Consider the following 17437-nt stretch of genomic DNA (forward strand, 5'->3'; position numbering starts at 1 on the left):
TTGGGGGTGGGTAAGAGGCTGGAAGGCTGCAGGACAGCCATTACACTGAGACCAGCTGGGCACCAGTCTGCTCGTGGGAAGTAGCAAGTGAGTGCTTTGCATCACTTGTTTCTGTTCCTCTTGCCTTCCTTATCTTGACCTACAAGTTTTCTCACTCATGCCCTTCCTGTTCTCTCCCCCATGCCAACTGGGGGTGGGAGGAGGGCAGCAAGCACGGCGTGGGTGCTTAGCTGCCGTGACAGCATCAGCCTGCCAGAACGCTAGGCATCTACTACACAGCAATCTCATCTTAAAGTTATTCCACAGTTTTTTCTGTGTTTTTTAAAATTAAGACTTTCACATGGGACTGTGCCACAACTTAATAAAAAGCCAGGTACAGCATCTACTGCTGCTGTCTTCGCAAACATCAAATTAACTTGCAAATCAGACTGCTTCAACACAATTTATTGTCTCTACCACCTTGTTACCTCTTGGTGCTCACCTATGTTACTTCATTATTAGCTCTATCATTTTTTCAGCTACTTCAGTCAACCTGACTTAACTCTAACATCCTCCTCTTCCTTTGCTTTGGAAGACGAGCAGTGTATTTTCCTACTTCCACAATCCTGGGGCCACCACCACTGGTTATTTCCATAAATACCGTAAGCAACAGCTGTGCTACACCAGGCCACTGGTATCTGCAGAAGTATTCAGCTACCCACAACACAAAGCACTGGCTTACTGGCACCCACTGAGCCAAGAGGATCTAGACTATTTCAGCTTATCTAAAATTTGTATCAGGGACAGGGGAAAGTTGTGATTTCCTTTACATGGCTGGATAAAATTTATCTTCTTCTGAAGATCAAAGCAAAGATTAACTCAGCAGTCTTTATCATAATGTACTTAGCTTAATCAAATAATCACTACACTTCAGAACTCTCCCCAATTACCATAAACTATCACAGCACCTTTTTCTCTGCTTTTCTGTTCCATGACTTTTCACCTTTGCTGTTATTTGTACTGCAATCCAATACATATGTCCTTGCCTCAAGTTTTCATGTGATTTTTTTTAGTGAACAGTATTTCTGGAATTCCTAACAGTGCTGTACTTCTCTCTCATCTTTTGCCTGCATCAGAATTTCTCTTGCTGAAATTATTATATCATCTTGTATTCCTTATATCTTAGGAGAGACCCTATCTACCTATTTCCTTAGCTTGTAAAAGTTATGCTACTTTAAAATCACTAGCTGTCATTTCTTTCATTCTCGAGGGGAAAGAATGCTATCAATCCATGGTAATTTTCATCAAATTTTAATTGTTTCAGGTTTTCAAGCACCTCCCTATTAATCCAAATCTAGCCTAAAGCAGGCACTTCAACAATTTCTACCAGTTTCTGGAAAAGTATCCCAAACATCTTTTTATCCTTTCAGAAAGTAGTTTTGCAAGCCCTCAATTTCTGTCAAACTGTACCCTCTGTCACTTCTGTTATTTGCTAAAAAAAAAAAAAAAAACCAAACAAACAAAACCAACCAAAAAATCCTAGCACTGTTTGCTGCTTCATGCAGATGAGGCATTTTTGTCCTCTATTTCACCAAAAGACATTCAACTGTTTGCTTCAACACTGTATAGGCTTAAACACCAAAACTGAGTATGCACAGATGTATGCATGCAGTGAAACATCATCTCCCTTTCCGAGCACCTGAGAGGGTTGTAGCAGCACCTTTGGTCAGTCCAAAGACAAACAGAACATAGACTAAGAAATTTTATGCCATTTAGGGAAACAAAACACAATCAGTTCCATCAGTTGGAGGATGCTCACTTGCAGGCTACTAGTCTACACTTACAGGAAAGTGGCCAGTCAAATCACCTACTGAAGGTAGAATTTCCAATGCTTAGACATTCTAAGAGCCAAAAAAAACCCAAAACCAAACTTACTGCCTCAGTGAACCAGCTGGACCACCCACAGCAATTTATGGAATTTGTACTGTAACTATACCAAAATACTGAATTCAGAATACATAAAGTCTCGAATAGTCATAGAAATGAAGTGTTCCTTTATTGCATAATTGAAACAGTTAAAAAATTAAACCAAAGCTAACATTTTTCTTGAGAACTTCGCAAAACTCCACCAATGAAGATTTAACAAATCGTGTAAATTTTGAAAGAAAAACCTTTTCTGAAAAAGCGACTACTGAACAAGCACATTTTCTTCCTGAAACAGCCTCCAAAAGTGACTGATACAGATAATTCTGTAAATGAAATGAATCATGATCTAGTATTACACAGTACTTACACACATACATATCTCTATCATATCACAGTTCAACAGTGACTACTGAACAAAGTTATCCAACCACAATGACGCTTCCAGACCTTCACAACAATCAATATTAGGCCTTATGAAACCCTTGAATATTCTATACAGTATTGGAATATCACTGCCTGCCAGAGACTGGCAGAGTTGTAAATAGTAAGGTTATAAATAGCAACAGCTACATCAAACAAAGGCTTCCAGCTACTTGCTGTGGTACAGCCCGAAGACGACCCTTTTTTATACCATGAAATACAAACTTTATCCATGCTCAGATCCAGAGAATGAAGGACTGAATATAGAAAAGCAATAAGCCCAAAATAATTCAAGAACAAAACCAGACAGACAATCCAGCTTGCACATCCAGTTTTCACTTTGACAAAAGGCTGGCCTTTCAAGGTAAAAACAAAACAGCAGTAAAATGATCCTATTTCAATGCTAGGCAAAACTCCTATTGGGATTCTATTTAAAGCTCTAACAGACATATTTGAAGAATAACATTGAAAATCCTGGAAAAGCAAAAAAAAAATAATTCCATGGTATTTTCATAAGGCTTGAAATAACTCATTTAACAAATCTATTTAGCTTTACAAAATCAAGACATAATACTCCATCACAATGTACAAATACCTCATAGTGAAAATATTCCAGGCATCAAAGGATCCCAACCTAACAACAAAAGCTATTAACAAAATTGCTGGTTGGAAGCTGAAGCCAGTCAGATGGAAATAAAAGACAGTAACATCTGACTAGCGTTCCTCTTTCTGATCCGATCCAGTGGTTAGCATATCGACAGTTAACATTCATGTGAAGAAGAAATTTTTGAAGATACATTTAAACCAAGCGTAAAGGTTTTAAGGTCAGTGCACAAACAGCAGTAGAAAAAACACAGCTGGATGCAATAAATGGCAGGTAATTATTTAATAGTATCTTTTAGCCCTACATTTGTTAAGTGTCTCAGATGCACAGCTTCTCCACTAGCGTTGTTAAAAAAAAGGTAACTTCTAATACCTTTTTGAGTAAAAAAATCTAATAGTCTTCTTCCATCAGAAGATTAATTATTATGTCTGGAGACAGGTTGCTTTCACTCTTACTTTCCTAGCCCCACATCTTGTTGTTCAAATTGTATCTGCTAGCTACCTGGCTTATCTTCAGTTCAAGTGCTGATGCATGCCTGCTGCCAACAAGACAACATGCAGTGTAAACACTTGCAGAAACCTGATCTAATACCGCACGTACAACTGACAGCAATGAACAGCAATGTCAATACCTGGTTTACTCTTTATATCCATTTAGCAAGAGGCCTGCACTTTTCCTCAAGGCAGGTTAAGTTTAATAGGTACCACATGAACTAAACAACTTCATACCGAAAACTGTACGTAAAAATGAGGAGGATCCACTGCTCATCTTTCCTCCAGATATGCCCCAGGACACAACAGTTCCCACACTGCATGCACTCACTGTGATTATCTGCTGCATGCTCAGCTGTTCACGGTACAGTGAAATTACCAAATTACAACCTTTGTGATATTTTCCAATGCCAGTAGCTGTAGCAGTTGCCACAGGTATTTTGATTATAACCTACGAAATCAGGATCGCCTAAGCCACATTCCACAACAAGAATTCACTATGATTCACTATCCTAAGTACATACATGCTTAAAGGTCTTTTCCAACTTAAATGACTATGATTCTGTGACTTTTTTTTTTTGTCCAAACTCACTAGTAACTATGTGGTACACGAACACTAACATGACAAATAAGGAAGGGTAAGTGCATTAAGTTTTACCTATATTTAAAAAGAGTTAATGAAAAGCAAAGTTTAACCTCATAGGTACAAAATTAATCCAAAACACTTGGTTTCAGACTTAAAATAGAAAAGGCTAGAATATAGCCGAGTACAACTGACCAAGATAGCTTTAGTAGTAAAAAAGCTCCAAAGCACAGAGTACATGTCTTTTATGAAACAAACCTCAGACTCACAAAGGTCTCAGGCACTGAGCAATAGCAATAAGAGCATTACATGAGTACAGTATACTGGCATACATTCACAATATAGCACTAGCACAACTTCAAATTACTCTTTCATGCATGATCAAAGGATTACACAATTTATATTTCATCTGTGTCCTTATTTGTGCTTAATTTTATATGTAACCTTTTCAGTACAACCATTCATTTCAGCAAATGTTTGTTAGTATCTTTACTGTCAGCTGAGGCACCCCAACACAACCCAAACCAAGAAGCTGCATGGAGCTTGCTCACTCAGGCACAGTTCAGCATTAGTACAGCTGTAAGGGTTTTGGCTCACCTACCCCTTATCAAGCCAGGCTGAGCTCATTCTGCCCACACTACAAATCGCTTTTGTGTCTTTTTTTGAAATGCTAGGGCACTCCTACACATAGAAACTCTACTCTCCTCAAACAGACTTGTCTGATGGGTTATTTAACTTCCCCAGGCATACATGACCGATCGTTACGTACCTACTTGCTGATGAGTATCATTTGGTGTTTCGGATTAACCCATCATCCTGTAAGGTCTACCTTAGAGCCAAAGCAAATCTAAACTGAGATGCTGTATGAATATGGATTTCCAGTACGAGCATTTTTTTTCCCCTCAGTCTAGCCCTCAAAGTGTACAAAGACTCACATACCTGAATGTTAAACCACATGTGTACTTACAAGTTCATTTCAGAAAAGGTAATTTAGTTATTATATCAGACTGGGTCATTAAGGAACACCTGCACTTGGAAATCTACCAAACTTCCAGAGTACCTACCTAGTTTGGAAGTACACTGCTGAATGCAGTTGGTGGTGGTTTTATTTTTTTCCAGACCAGAATAATTATGGAGGCCTTCATAAACCTGCTAGCATTAAACAAGGTCAAAACTTGTTTATATTAAGACACACTTACAGAAGGCCATTCTTTTGTAAAGGATTGAGATTGCACAAGAATCTTGTGAAACATACTTTGTAAGAAACTGAATAAACAGTATTCAAGAAGAATGTGCCAACAGAAAACACACACAAGGAAAAAAAAAACAGCACAGAATCTGAGCACACAGAGGTCCCAAGCCCATGACACAGTAACCTCTTACACAATTGGAACTGCTACAAAGATAGCCACAAGCTGGATAGAAAGTACATCACGTATAGCAGTACATAGTATGTAGACACAAACAGGACTCAGCTGTAAAAAACAACTGACAATTACTGCTTTAAGTATTGTTTTATTTCACAGGTTCTTAATACTACTGAGTTAGCTTACACAGCCAAACTGTCTTTTACAGTGGTTTAATCAACTGAATTAAGCTACTTGAGAAAGTTTTAAAATAAACATCAATTTATATCACTGGAAAGGGACAGACTTTGCAGCCCTACTATACACACAATATTCCATACAACCCACAGTTATTTAGCAATAAAAAAGGAGTCTAAGCTGCACATCAATGTACATTGCCACCAGCTGTGTTTGAAGAGACTCTTCAGCCCCACAAAAAATAGTTTCTCTCCCCTCACCAGGATTTTGCAGACAAATTTAGAAGCCCATTAAGTTTAAACCAACATAATCAATACAAAAAAAAGACAAAGACATATTAGAGTAGTTTCACTGTTGTCAGAAACAAAGTAAAAAATCCTTCTCCAAATAAATTTGAATTCCAGTAATTGCAAATACCTCTTTTTTAAAAATAGAATAAACATGTGTACCTCAGACAAGAAAATCAGACTACCATGAGAAGGTTATTCACACATTTCCTTTGGGCTTATTATTCTTTAACATTTTTTGAAAGTTTAGTCATGTTTTTGTAACACAAGTGTTACGTTTATGTAGCTCAACAAAAATGCTTTTTAAGCAAGACATTAAGTAGCTTCCATAACCTGACTACAAGAGTGTCTTCTTCCCATCAAACACTCACAATGTAAATGTAAACACAACTGAACTGCACCTTGAGTATCATGCTCCCTACGCTTGGTGTTATATGCTCTCTTGAATACTCGGTGCCCTGTGCCACCATCAAATTCTTTTTTGGGTAATTCAGGTGCAAGTACTGTAGCTCCCTGACACAGTGCATATTGCCCAGGCCTTCCATGCCTCAGGTGGTAAAACTCTTGCACCAGCATCTTAGGATTTGTTTCCAATTTTTCCTCTAAGCCTCTGAAGTCTCAAAAAAACCCTGAAACTACCCAAAGCCATCAACACCTTGGATCACACAAGTAACTACATTGGTTTTAATTTGATTAAACTGCCATAATCTTCCCACTTGAGGCTTCCAAAGTAAACATCTCCACTTTCTCTTTAGTGCCTGTATTAAGTGTCCCATAAGGCTTAACATCGAGCTGAATTTTACCAAGGCTGATGTGACATATACCTACTAATCTTAGAAACTCCTGGTGACCTTAGAAGCCTAACCCACAGGCATTTTTTTCTTCAGAGGTTTTAAACATCAACAACTATGTAGCTTCCTATCAGTCCTCAGTCCTAAGCCATAAATACACTTAAATATATAGCCTACGCACACACAAGATTCCATAGACGCATCCAGTGACAACAGACTGGAATACATCCAGAGAACAGAGCTGGCCAGGCTGTAACATACCATTCTTACTCTGTTCATTTCCACTTACATAAACCAGGCTTAAAACCATAGTAAGACTACTTCTTCCTGGAGAACCATGAGACACTTTTCAAACCATAAGTAATACAGATACTACAATATTAAAAAAAAAAAAAAGCATTATTGAAAGGCTTCCAGACAAGAGATGTCTAAAAGCAAGTAGTAATGCAGGGACAACTTAGAACACCCAAGTCATCAAAGCAAGGACTTAAGTCTTTACACCTGTCTAATTGCAACTGAAAAGCCTCAGAAACATTAATACTTCCCCAGCAACAATTTACAAACACAAATTTCAAACAGACAATGGTGAAATGACTTCTTCAGTGTCAGGGCTACAATAAAGATACTCTAAGGTTTTGGACATTGCTCTTGCCAGTACAGAAAGACACAGCATAAGGAGCACAAGCGCCAGAAAGGAAGACATTGGGAAATGAAAACAAACTGACATGAGCAGGGACCCGAGAAGGAAAGCATGGGTTCTTGTCAGGGTCTCCTTTTAATACAACACGGGACAAGGAATGATTTATATTTTTTTTTAAGTGGAAGAAAATCCTGTCTCACCAAGATGTGGTAGCAAGCCCAGCACTGGCTCTTTATACTTAACAGCATTTTTTCACTAATGCTATTACCATAAATCTACAACTGTTTCCACTTTTAACCACTTCCTGGGTTAACACCACTGGGTCTTTTCTGTCTTCTTGCACCTTTAGCCTAATAGTGGAATGAAGGAACACTCTATTAAGCTTCATGGTGTTACATGCAGCCTTTATATTTACCAGCCACATTCACAGGATAATAAAATCTAAACAACTCTTGTGTCAGCAAGCAGGAGCCAATAACCTCTGGTACTAATACAAGAAGTTTGTGCTTATCTAGATCAAAATGTCAGTTTTCTAACAGCAACACAAGTCGCTCCTGGGTTTCCATCCAGTGCTTCTGAAACAAACCATGCTGTTTATTCATCAGCAATGCTTCCTAAAGTACACGAACAGGTCTCCTACACAAGTACTGTCAGAGTTCACGCCTGTGGTTTAAGTAAGCCAATCTCTGCATGGCTGATTAAAATTCTCACATTCAAGATTGGTAATTGACTGTCTCCTTCGGCCACTAAACTCGCAATATTCCAGGACAAAACCCCCTATTTTGACCTTCTTCCCCACGGAACTCGCTGTCTGGGAGCAGTGCAAGGAAGGAGAGGCAGCCTGCCCCACCGGCCCCCGCCCCAGGACGCCGAGGCAGGCGGCGGCGCGCAGCTGGCTGTCACCGCAGGAGCCCGCCCGGCGCACGACGGCCCCGCCAGCCCGCGGGCCCCGGCGGCGAGGGAGCCCGGGCCGGGCCGGCCCCGCGGCGGCAGCGCGCACCGCCCGCCGCCCCCCGCCGCGACTGCGCACCCAGCGCCCGCGGGCGGGCGGGCCCCGCCGCCCAGCTGCCAGGCGAGGAACCGAGGCCTAGGCGCCGGCCGCCACCGCTCCCCCGCCCGGGCGGGCCCTCGCCGCTCCTGCGCGGCGGGGGAGCCGGGGTGACCCCCACCCCTCTCACCCCGCCGCGGCGGCGGGGAGGGGCGGGGGGAGGGGGGCGGCGGGCGGCCCCGCCACTCACCGAAGTCGAGGAACTGCTTGATGGAGAGAGGCGAGGGGGAGAAGCGGGAGTAGTACTCGATCTGCTTGGGGATGGGGCTCTTCAGCAGCGCCCCGCACAGCCGCATGGCGCGGCGCGGCCGGCTCCTCCTCGCCGCTCGGCTCCGCTCCCCTCCCCGGCGGCGGCGGCACTAGGGCGCTGGGCCGGCGGCGCAGCCACCCGCGCTCATGCCAGGGACGCGCCCAGCGCGGCGGCGCCCGTCGCCCTCTGCAGCCCGGCCCGGCGCGGCGGGAGGGGCGAGCGGAGGAAGCCGCCCCGCCGCTGCCCGCCCCGCGCGCGCGCGCGCGCTCCCGCCCGGCCTGGCGCACGCGCACGCCCGCGGCGAGAGGGGCGGGGCGGGGCGGGCGCGAGTGCCTGGCGCGTGTCGCCCGTGCTCTATCCACTCCCAACGGCCGGGGCGCCCTGACGCGCAGGCGTATCGGCGCGAGGGGCGGGGCGGGGCCCGGCGGCGGGGGCGGGGCCGGGGGCGCGCCCGGCCGAGCAGAAGGGTCGGAGTGTCATCCCCGCATGGCGGAGTGTCGCTGGCACCCTCTGGGCACAGCCCGTTCCCACCCTGCGGCATCCCTCCAGCTGCCAGCGTTGGGCTGGCCTGTAGAACTGACCAGTTAATGCCTCAGCCAGCCCGTGAAATGCTGCATGCGCGGTTGGCTTCAACCTGAAATTCAGCCTTAATGGCAGCCGCATTGAACGGGTTTTGCGGCTTATGCACGACTGGCAGAAGAAGGGCTCTGCGTTACTAAGCAAGTTTTAAGCGATGGAGAGCACAAGGCTGAGAGGCAGAAGGCTCCGCCATACAGCAGCACGAGGCCTAGCGTGGCCTTAGATAGGGCCCTAGTGAATCTCCTACGGCCTGTACTCCCTGTGAAGGCAATCCTATGGCCATCAGGTTTCAACTCTTGATAATACAGTTTCCTGAGAAGTCCATTTTTACCTGAGAAAGCACCTGAATACAATTAAAATTTAATTGTGGTTGCTAAAATCAAAAGTGAAACCGCGTATTTGAAAGCTAAAACGTACCACTGAATGAAACCACTGTCTGTCTTGACCTGCTTTGCTACGATGTCATTTAGGTACATTTATGCCAAATGTATCTGAGGACAAATAACTGGTCACAAATTCCGTCATTTTTTCTCCAATGGGTTCAATATAAACTTCAGCACGTACAAGATATTACTCTAATTTTATAACTGACACAAGAGATACAGATGCTCTGCAGTTACTGAAAGTCTCTCTCCATCCTTCTTGTCATGATTGTCCTTATAGAATTTGAGATTGAGAAATCCTGACCTAATGTACAAAATAACTTGTAATAGCTGGAAAATGTTTTAAAATCACTTCAATTGCAGGTTATAGAAATGACCGCCTTGAAGAGATGTGTCATGTAATCAAGACTTCAAAATGAAACATCTTTTGTAATTCTGAAGCTTTTTTGGCAGATGAGGAAAAGTCTTTTAAAACTTTTGTTATATACTCTTCAGGATTTGATTTTGATTTATCTATAGCGTAACTCTGAAATGAGTTTTGGAATTATCTGGCAGAAAATAATACCATTTAGTGTTAAAGACAGAACAGTGTTTCCACAAATTAAGATGAAGTTAGCAACTTCAAAGGATCATACACTGTCAAAATTTAAGCCACTTGGTTTTATATAGCTTTCACATTTTTAAGTAATCCTAGTGTGATTTCACTTCAGCCTCAAAAAACAGCAAGACAACAGTTAACTACTGTGTTGTCTTTCTAAACGCAATACCTATTTTGCAATATAAACGGTGTCACAACATCACTTTCTTGGGAATTTTTTAAACCTACATTAACCAGCCCCTGTGAAAATTGGAATTGTTTTGTCTGTGCAGATACAGACTAAAACCATAATGAAGATGTGGGCAAAGCCACTGGAAAACAGCTGTGGTCTTCTCATCAAATAGACTCAATAGCTTCTCTTGACGCAGGAGGAACTGATGACATAACCAATAGATCAAATTCTCTGAAAACTGTTCATACACACATTTAAGACGAATATGAATCCCAGTCTCACCCAACAACTCTGCCTAATCTTGTGCATAAGAACTTGCTTGGGAGAACATGAAATGCACTTAGGTAAATCTATGGTTGTTTTACCAATGCAAGACAACAACCAGTATACACCTAACTTAGTTTTTGAACAGTCTGCCTAAATAAAGAAGTTAGTGGATAAACCATGATAAACAGAAACTCACTGAGATCCCTAAGTTTAAAGTGTAAGCTGAGTTTTGCTAAGAGCAGGTGTTTTGGAACATTTGGATTTCTCATACCTCATACCTGCCTCTTTTATGTGTTTCAGCACACATCTGGTGCAGCAATGCTTCCTGCAGCTCATTCTGTGAGTGCCTCCCTGAATTTTTGTTTATATGATAAAGAGCCTCTACAGGTGTGCAGGGAAGAAAGGATTTACCTCTTAGGAGAAGATAATTTTAACATTGATAACACAGATAACACTGCTGAATTTCTTGGGTGCTTCGCATTTCCCTTTTATCAAGGGTATTATTTTCATATTTTCCAGTTAAATTCAAAGCTGGAATAACTAGAAGTAGGCTGGGAGTCAAAGATGCCCTGGTTTTACATGGCCCTTTAGTAGCCAGAACATATTCTTCCGCATTCAGTTAAAAAATTTGGGCATGCAGGCAATCAGAAACCTCAGCACCTATAAGAAAATTGGGGTCTTGGTGTGGACACTTGCCAGAAGCCTATGCTGAGGACCAGATGGCTGTGGTGTCCCGGCCCCGAGGGCACCACCCAGCCCCACTGCCCTTTCCTGCCCCCCCCCCCCCCCCCCCCCCCCCGGGAGTCCCGAGGGAGCCCCAGCCTTCGCAGGACCCTGACACAGCAGATCAGTTTTTGTTAGGTCATCACTGTGAAAATGGACATGGACAATTTAATCTGAGTAGCCAGTCTTGCCTTAAATATTTTTCTTGCTTTTCTGTATTGGAGCCAGTGTAGAATGAATGCCTCTGACTCCCAAACCACAGAAACTTTGCGAGGGAAAATTAGCAATACCAGGTTTTGCTGCGGAGTGATTCCCTAAAACAGGGCATGTGACCTAGAGCATATTTACATAACCAAAAGCTTTGTGGTGTTTCCAACCCTCAAGAAGTTTTACGTGCTGACTGCTTCCCACTGAATTCAGTTCTAGCATTTAAAAAGGCCTCCCCTAATTTTGTGTTTTGGCTATGATGGGGGAGGGGTAGGTGGGGAAGGGGGTTACATCCCAATGGCAGAGCGTACATGGAAGAGCCTTTGCTGCTCTGTGTATGGGACTAGTCTTTATATGTTAATTCAGCAAAGCCACAGGGATAAATATGGAACATTTATATGAGTAGTAGTCAGAAAATTAAATTACCGGAAGGGAAAGGTCTCCCTAAGTTTGAGTTTTCTTAGGGCTTAGTTACAATTAGAGATTCACTCCTGCAGAAATTTGTAGCAAAACTTCTGGGCAATTTAGAAGACACATTTTTGGTACGTTTTCAGATCTTGTTCTTTCTGGACCTTTATATTGCATGCACTTCTGTTTTCAGGGATGAAAGCTTTTGCATTTAATGTTTCATCCAATTAAGATTTATTCGCAGTGAAAATTTCAGATTGTTAAAACACCAGACCCATAATCTCCTTAACAAAGCATGCTTTTCTTCACTGCAGAGTACTCAGTAGGTCTATAAACTATCTGCAGGGGATTCAGCGTAATGAACTTCTTTGTATGGATGTCAGAGGAGGGCAAAAGGAATGTTAAACTGTAAACCAAGAAAACATGGTTATTAGTGTTTTCTAGACATACTGACTTTGTGGAATTCATAGTAATTTTTTTAACCAAAAAAAACCTATATTGAAGTTATTGTAACCCCTATATCTTAAAGTTCAGTAGCACTCATTGAGAAGAGGTATAATACAATTGAAACACTAACAATAACAGTAACCAATAACAGTTATTTGGGGGAAATTCACACAGAGAATTATAGTGTCGAAGTACGTTTTACAAGATGACAGAGAAAACCAGCACAGAACAGGAGAGACTAGTATGGGGTAGTGTGGTGTTTCATACAAATTCCTTCTGTTCATAGTACTAATTTTTCTCAATAGCACTGCTGTGTTTTCCCACCTGCCGTTATATGCTTTCAAGGGTAAATTCAAGTAGAGCAGTGAGCGGATCATGTAAAGCCACATTGGTAATAATAAAGCTTTCCTAAACTTCAAAAATTATCTGGTTTTATTTTTAATATTTTATCTCTTCCTAGTATTTAGGCACTCAGATGGGTCAGTTTGGATGGACTGTTACCCATAATGGTCAGAAGATTGATAGCACTCAAAGGCGTGAGTTTAAAGTAAATATGGTCATTACATTGGGAATGCACATGTAGTATTAGATTCTGTTACTATCACAGTTTACATTTGCAGCCATTCTTGTCTGTTATCCAAGAAAACAACGTTTCTGTACCAAGTTTTTTTGACAGCAAAAGCTGGTAGTCATTGCATTTATGATGCCTCATCCATCCTAGTCAGTTAACCAGCAAAATTCAGCAGTCTTTCTAAAGACACCATCAGAGACTATCGAAAAACATGTTCAGCAGATCTAAGAGTTAGGAAGTTAAAGAAATTCTTGACTCTTTGTAAACTAAAATGCCATGGCTTTTGTTTATAATTAGCTGACTCAGATGTGTTAGGGTTTTTTAGAGTATGCACCCCACGACTCCTTCAATTACATATCTACTGTCAGTAATTTGCTTTGGAGTAAATAGAGCTGGTGTCACCATGGTGGCAATGTTGTCTCACTGTCAGATGACACCATCTGCGTGTCCAATATTGATGGACAGAGCTACATTATTCTTTAATAGCCCATAAAAATTTCATCTCTAAGGAAAATCCAATAGGTGATTTTCCTTTGAAATTGTTAAGGTACACAGGAGAGAAAATCCTTGCCAATGGAATAACTGAGAGTAAATGCAGAGAAAGAGAGTTCACCCACTTCTCTCAGCAGTGAGGAAATCTAACTTTTAGGTTTATGAGTTTACCCACAGTTACTTAACACTACAACATTAGCCATGTTTTTTCCTTTTGTTTTGTGGGTGTTCCTCTCTCTTTCTTTCCCCAACAGAGTTTCCATCTCCCCCTTTCTGCAATGCATTTTAGGGGATGCAAGTCTTTGTGGGTTCCATGCAGAAGCCAGTCTTCGTGGCTGTCGAAGTGCCCCGCCAGCACCCCAAAGGCATGAGCAGAGTTCTAAACCTAATGCTCCTGTGGCAGGAGGCTGTTCTCCCAGCAGGCAGGTAAAAATGTCATTGAGGTGGAAACTCCCATTTTAACGTAACAGATAGGATGTTAGAATGGAACAAGGAAACCGTTCAGGAGTGTTCTTATTGCCACAGTATTTTGTCTTACCTGTGCCATGAGAGCAACCTTTGGAACAAGTGAGTTAGAGCGATGATTGGGTGGCACAAATGTACAAAACCCCACATCCAGGTCCCAGCTTGCATCTAAAATGTGCAAAACTGAATCTAACCAGCAGTTGGTACTCTTATGCAAAGGATTTACATTTGATCTTCTCTTCCAGGAACATCTTGCAAGAACACCAGCTGAGGAAGAGTCACTAGATACACATAAGAAATACATCTTTGGGATTGGTACTAGATCCTTTAAAATGGAATTGTCAACCTACTTCAAGGAGGATGGCATTAGTAAGAGGGGAGTACTCCTGGAAGAAATTCTGTCTCTTGATTTTTTTTTCCTTCCCTTGCTGGGAGTCTCCTAGGGGGAAATGCAAAACTTTATTTGAGTTGCTGTAACCACACTCTGGCATACCTCTGTCTTCGGGGAAATCATCTCAGCACCTTTTTGTTTGCAGAAATTGAAGCCTGCATGAGCCTTGCGAGGAAAATCTGAAAAGGCGTTAGTTCTTGCTACATGGAATTTACTGTACAGCAGGAGAAGTTCTTGTATCCTCAGATAGATGGAATAAAATCTGCCATTTAGGGGAATAGATCTGAGTCATCTTGGCTCTGAAAATTCTCAGCTGGAGAGAAATGCACTTTTCCTTCATTTTTCATAGAACATTTGTTTTCCATGCACTCAAATCTTCAAAGAGAAACTGCCGGTTTTGTCTGAAAATCACCATAATGTCACAGGAAGTTTTTTCCATCTATGCTGGTACTCTACACCCTATCAGGCAGGCTGGAGGACTGGAGAAGCATGTTTCCCGAGGCTTTCATGCCCAGCCTTCACAGCTCTGCTGTATGGACTGACCTGAAACTGGGGCTTTCTGGTTTCACTGCAACTCATAAGGTGAGAACTAAAGATTCCAGGAAACATCATAGTTTTTATAGAAACATCAAAACATTCTTCTCTGAGAACCACCCATTTCATGGGATTCTTTGAATGAAACAGTATAAAAGTTCAGCTCCAGAAACAACTGGGAAGAAGAGCTGTCATGCTTGTCATTGTGGAGCTTTCTGAATGTTAAAAATATTTCAGAGAACAATTCCTCCTCCTGAGCTGCACTTTGCAGAGGTATCTGTGTGCTAAGAGACAAACAAATTAATAAAAAATTCTGAGTCCAAATACACCCTTTGTAATGAATTATCAGCCATTTTCCTCTCTGAAAAAGAACATGATATTTTAGGGAAGCACAAGTGTATTTTCTGATTGCCTCCTCTCCCAGATCTTGGCTGTAGAAAATGGGTTGAGAGAAAAGCCTCCATTCCAATAGCAGCTCTGCTCTCTGAGGATGCAGTGATACATCACTTTGTTCCTCTGCATTGATCAGTCTCCTTTTCACCCCATTATGATATTTCCTTGTATCTCATGCACCCAATACTAGGAGTTTTATAACTCAGTATCATAGCAGGTGCTTCTCTAAAATCAATAACCATTATGTGCACTAGAATGCCTTATGTAATACACATGCAATTACAGTGGGTTTGGGTATCAGGTTTATCTGACCCGATATGTTTTATTAACCTGTGGTTCTTACCGTTCATTGGGCTTTTTCACTCTATAGATTTACACAGGAATTAGTGGGTTTTTTAGCCTCAACTTGAGCCCATGGAAAGTTTAAACTAATGATTGTAGCTTCTCCCATTTCTCTGTTAAAAGCACTTTTCTGCATTTATTCAACCAATAAGCTTTTATTGTTCCCATTTTCATATATTTATTCTGTTTATTTATTACTGATTTGGAAGCGCACAGTAAAGAATCTGAACTGGTTTACATAGCGCAAGTTAAACATTCACCTTTAACCTTTTTGCGACATCCTGAACTTCAAATATACTTTTGCACCTTTACCTGATGCTGCTTTTTGCCAGATTCTGGAGTGCCTCTTCACTGTAGAGTAAACATCATGACATATTTTACTTGATTTTCTGTAACAGTTTGCAAGCTGTAGCTTGTAGACTGGTCTAGATGAGAAAATAGGCAAAACCAGAGGTTATGTCTATGTTCAGTGACTTAACAAATTAGCCCTTAAGCATAACTTCAAGCAGAAGAAGTTCTGCAAGGAGAAAGAAAAGAACCATTAAAGGAAGTTTGTGTCTCCTTGCTAATACAAGAAACCTTAGTTGGGGTTATAATAGCGTTAGTTTTTGGTTAGAGATAAGCTTTTCTGGTAGATATTGTATAGCCGTTCTTGCGTCATGATCCTAGTTTCCAGTTCCTCTTAACAGTGGGGAGTGACATCAGGATACATGTGTGGTTGCTCAGATCCATGCCTGTAGTGGGGCTCAAGACCAGTGCCAAATAGGAATCCCACAACATTTGCACTTGTCTTTATATACATAGTCCAAGGGAGAAGTAAATGCATCATATTATCAATGCATATCCACACATCTGATCCTGGTAAAAGTAGTAGGCCTCAGTTCAGGCTTGAAGGCCTGCTGCCAACAGCTGGTGGCTTTTCCAGGGGCACCATCTGGCAAAATATCCTGGGTCTCTATACAGAGCCTCCTCAAAGAAGCCCGGAAAATAATTTAGCAAGAGAAACAACAAATATTTTTTCAACTGCTCTATCTACTAAACATAAATATGGAGCTTGTTTCGCATATTATTCTGATGATCAGTGGGAAAGCATAGCCTGAGAGCTTCATGGGTGGGGAGAAAACTTTTGCTTCAGTGTTTGCTTGTCGATGTGTGCTTTGAGATAACAGGAGTAATAAAATCACATTCTTCAGGTGAAAATTGATTCTGTGCAGAGACCTGACTACCTGAAAGTCTTACTTTCTCCACATTGCACCATCACTCAGGTCTACGTATTTATAGTAGGATGGATTAGCATTGAAAGATTAGATATGGGTATGGATGTAAACATGGATAAGAATGGAATTACTGATGGTCCAAAGTCATCTTTACACTTCACTAGGCACCTGAATAGTTGAGGGTGTCACACTCAAATGATTAACAACATTTCCACATCCATGTAGTTTTAATGCTTTTCTTCTCAGCTGAAGCCGGCAGTGGTGTGTGATGGACACACAGAAAAGCAGAATGAAGAGCACACACCATTTTTATTATGAAGGTTGCTGAATGCTTCCCTGTAGAAGCCATTTTCAGTTGTGTTCAGCAGATGTTCTCCAGCCCTTAACCCCTTGACCAGTATTTACTTCTGGCAGTTTGATGTTATAAATGCATAATTAATAAGATACCAATACAAGATGACTCTTCTAAGTGAGGGGAAAGGAAAAAAAAACAGTTCATCAGGTGCACTCATGCATGAAGCTACAGCATAAGCAGGCCTAGATTTCTACACCCTACAGCTCAAAGTGACCATGCCTTGTTTGTGCTACAGCTGTTACCCTTGGAGGAGAACAACTATTGAATTTAACATTTCCAGAAAAGAAATTGGAACAGAATGTTCTGTGGTTCTTACCATAGAACATTAAC

At 41.7% G+C, this 17437-nt stretch overlaps 1 protein-coding gene across 2 annotated transcripts in view; it reads right to left on the bottom strand.

The window, feature by feature from the left end:
* Positions 1–8826, bottom strand: part of PDK3 (pyruvate dehydrogenase kinase 3) — a 55064-nt gene extending 46238 nt beyond the window's left edge. The window contains exon 1 of one of the 2 annotated variants that reach the window (XM_080375849.1): positions 8504–8826. In XM_080375849.1, the coding sequence (XP_080231975.1) occupies positions 8504–8609 (106 nt within the window). In that variant the 5' untranslated portion in view covers positions 8610–8826. The remainder of the gene's footprint in view (positions 1–8503) is intronic. The other variant, XM_080375848.1, reaches the window with a different exon arrangement.
* Positions 8827–17437: the final 8611 nt, after the last annotated feature.

Source organism: Falco punctatus (assembly GCF_963210335.1).
Source record: "Falco punctatus genome assembly, chromosome: 2".
In the NCBI taxonomy this organism is placed as follows: domain Eukaryota; kingdom Metazoa; phylum Chordata; class Aves; order Falconiformes; family Falconidae; genus Falco; species Falco punctatus.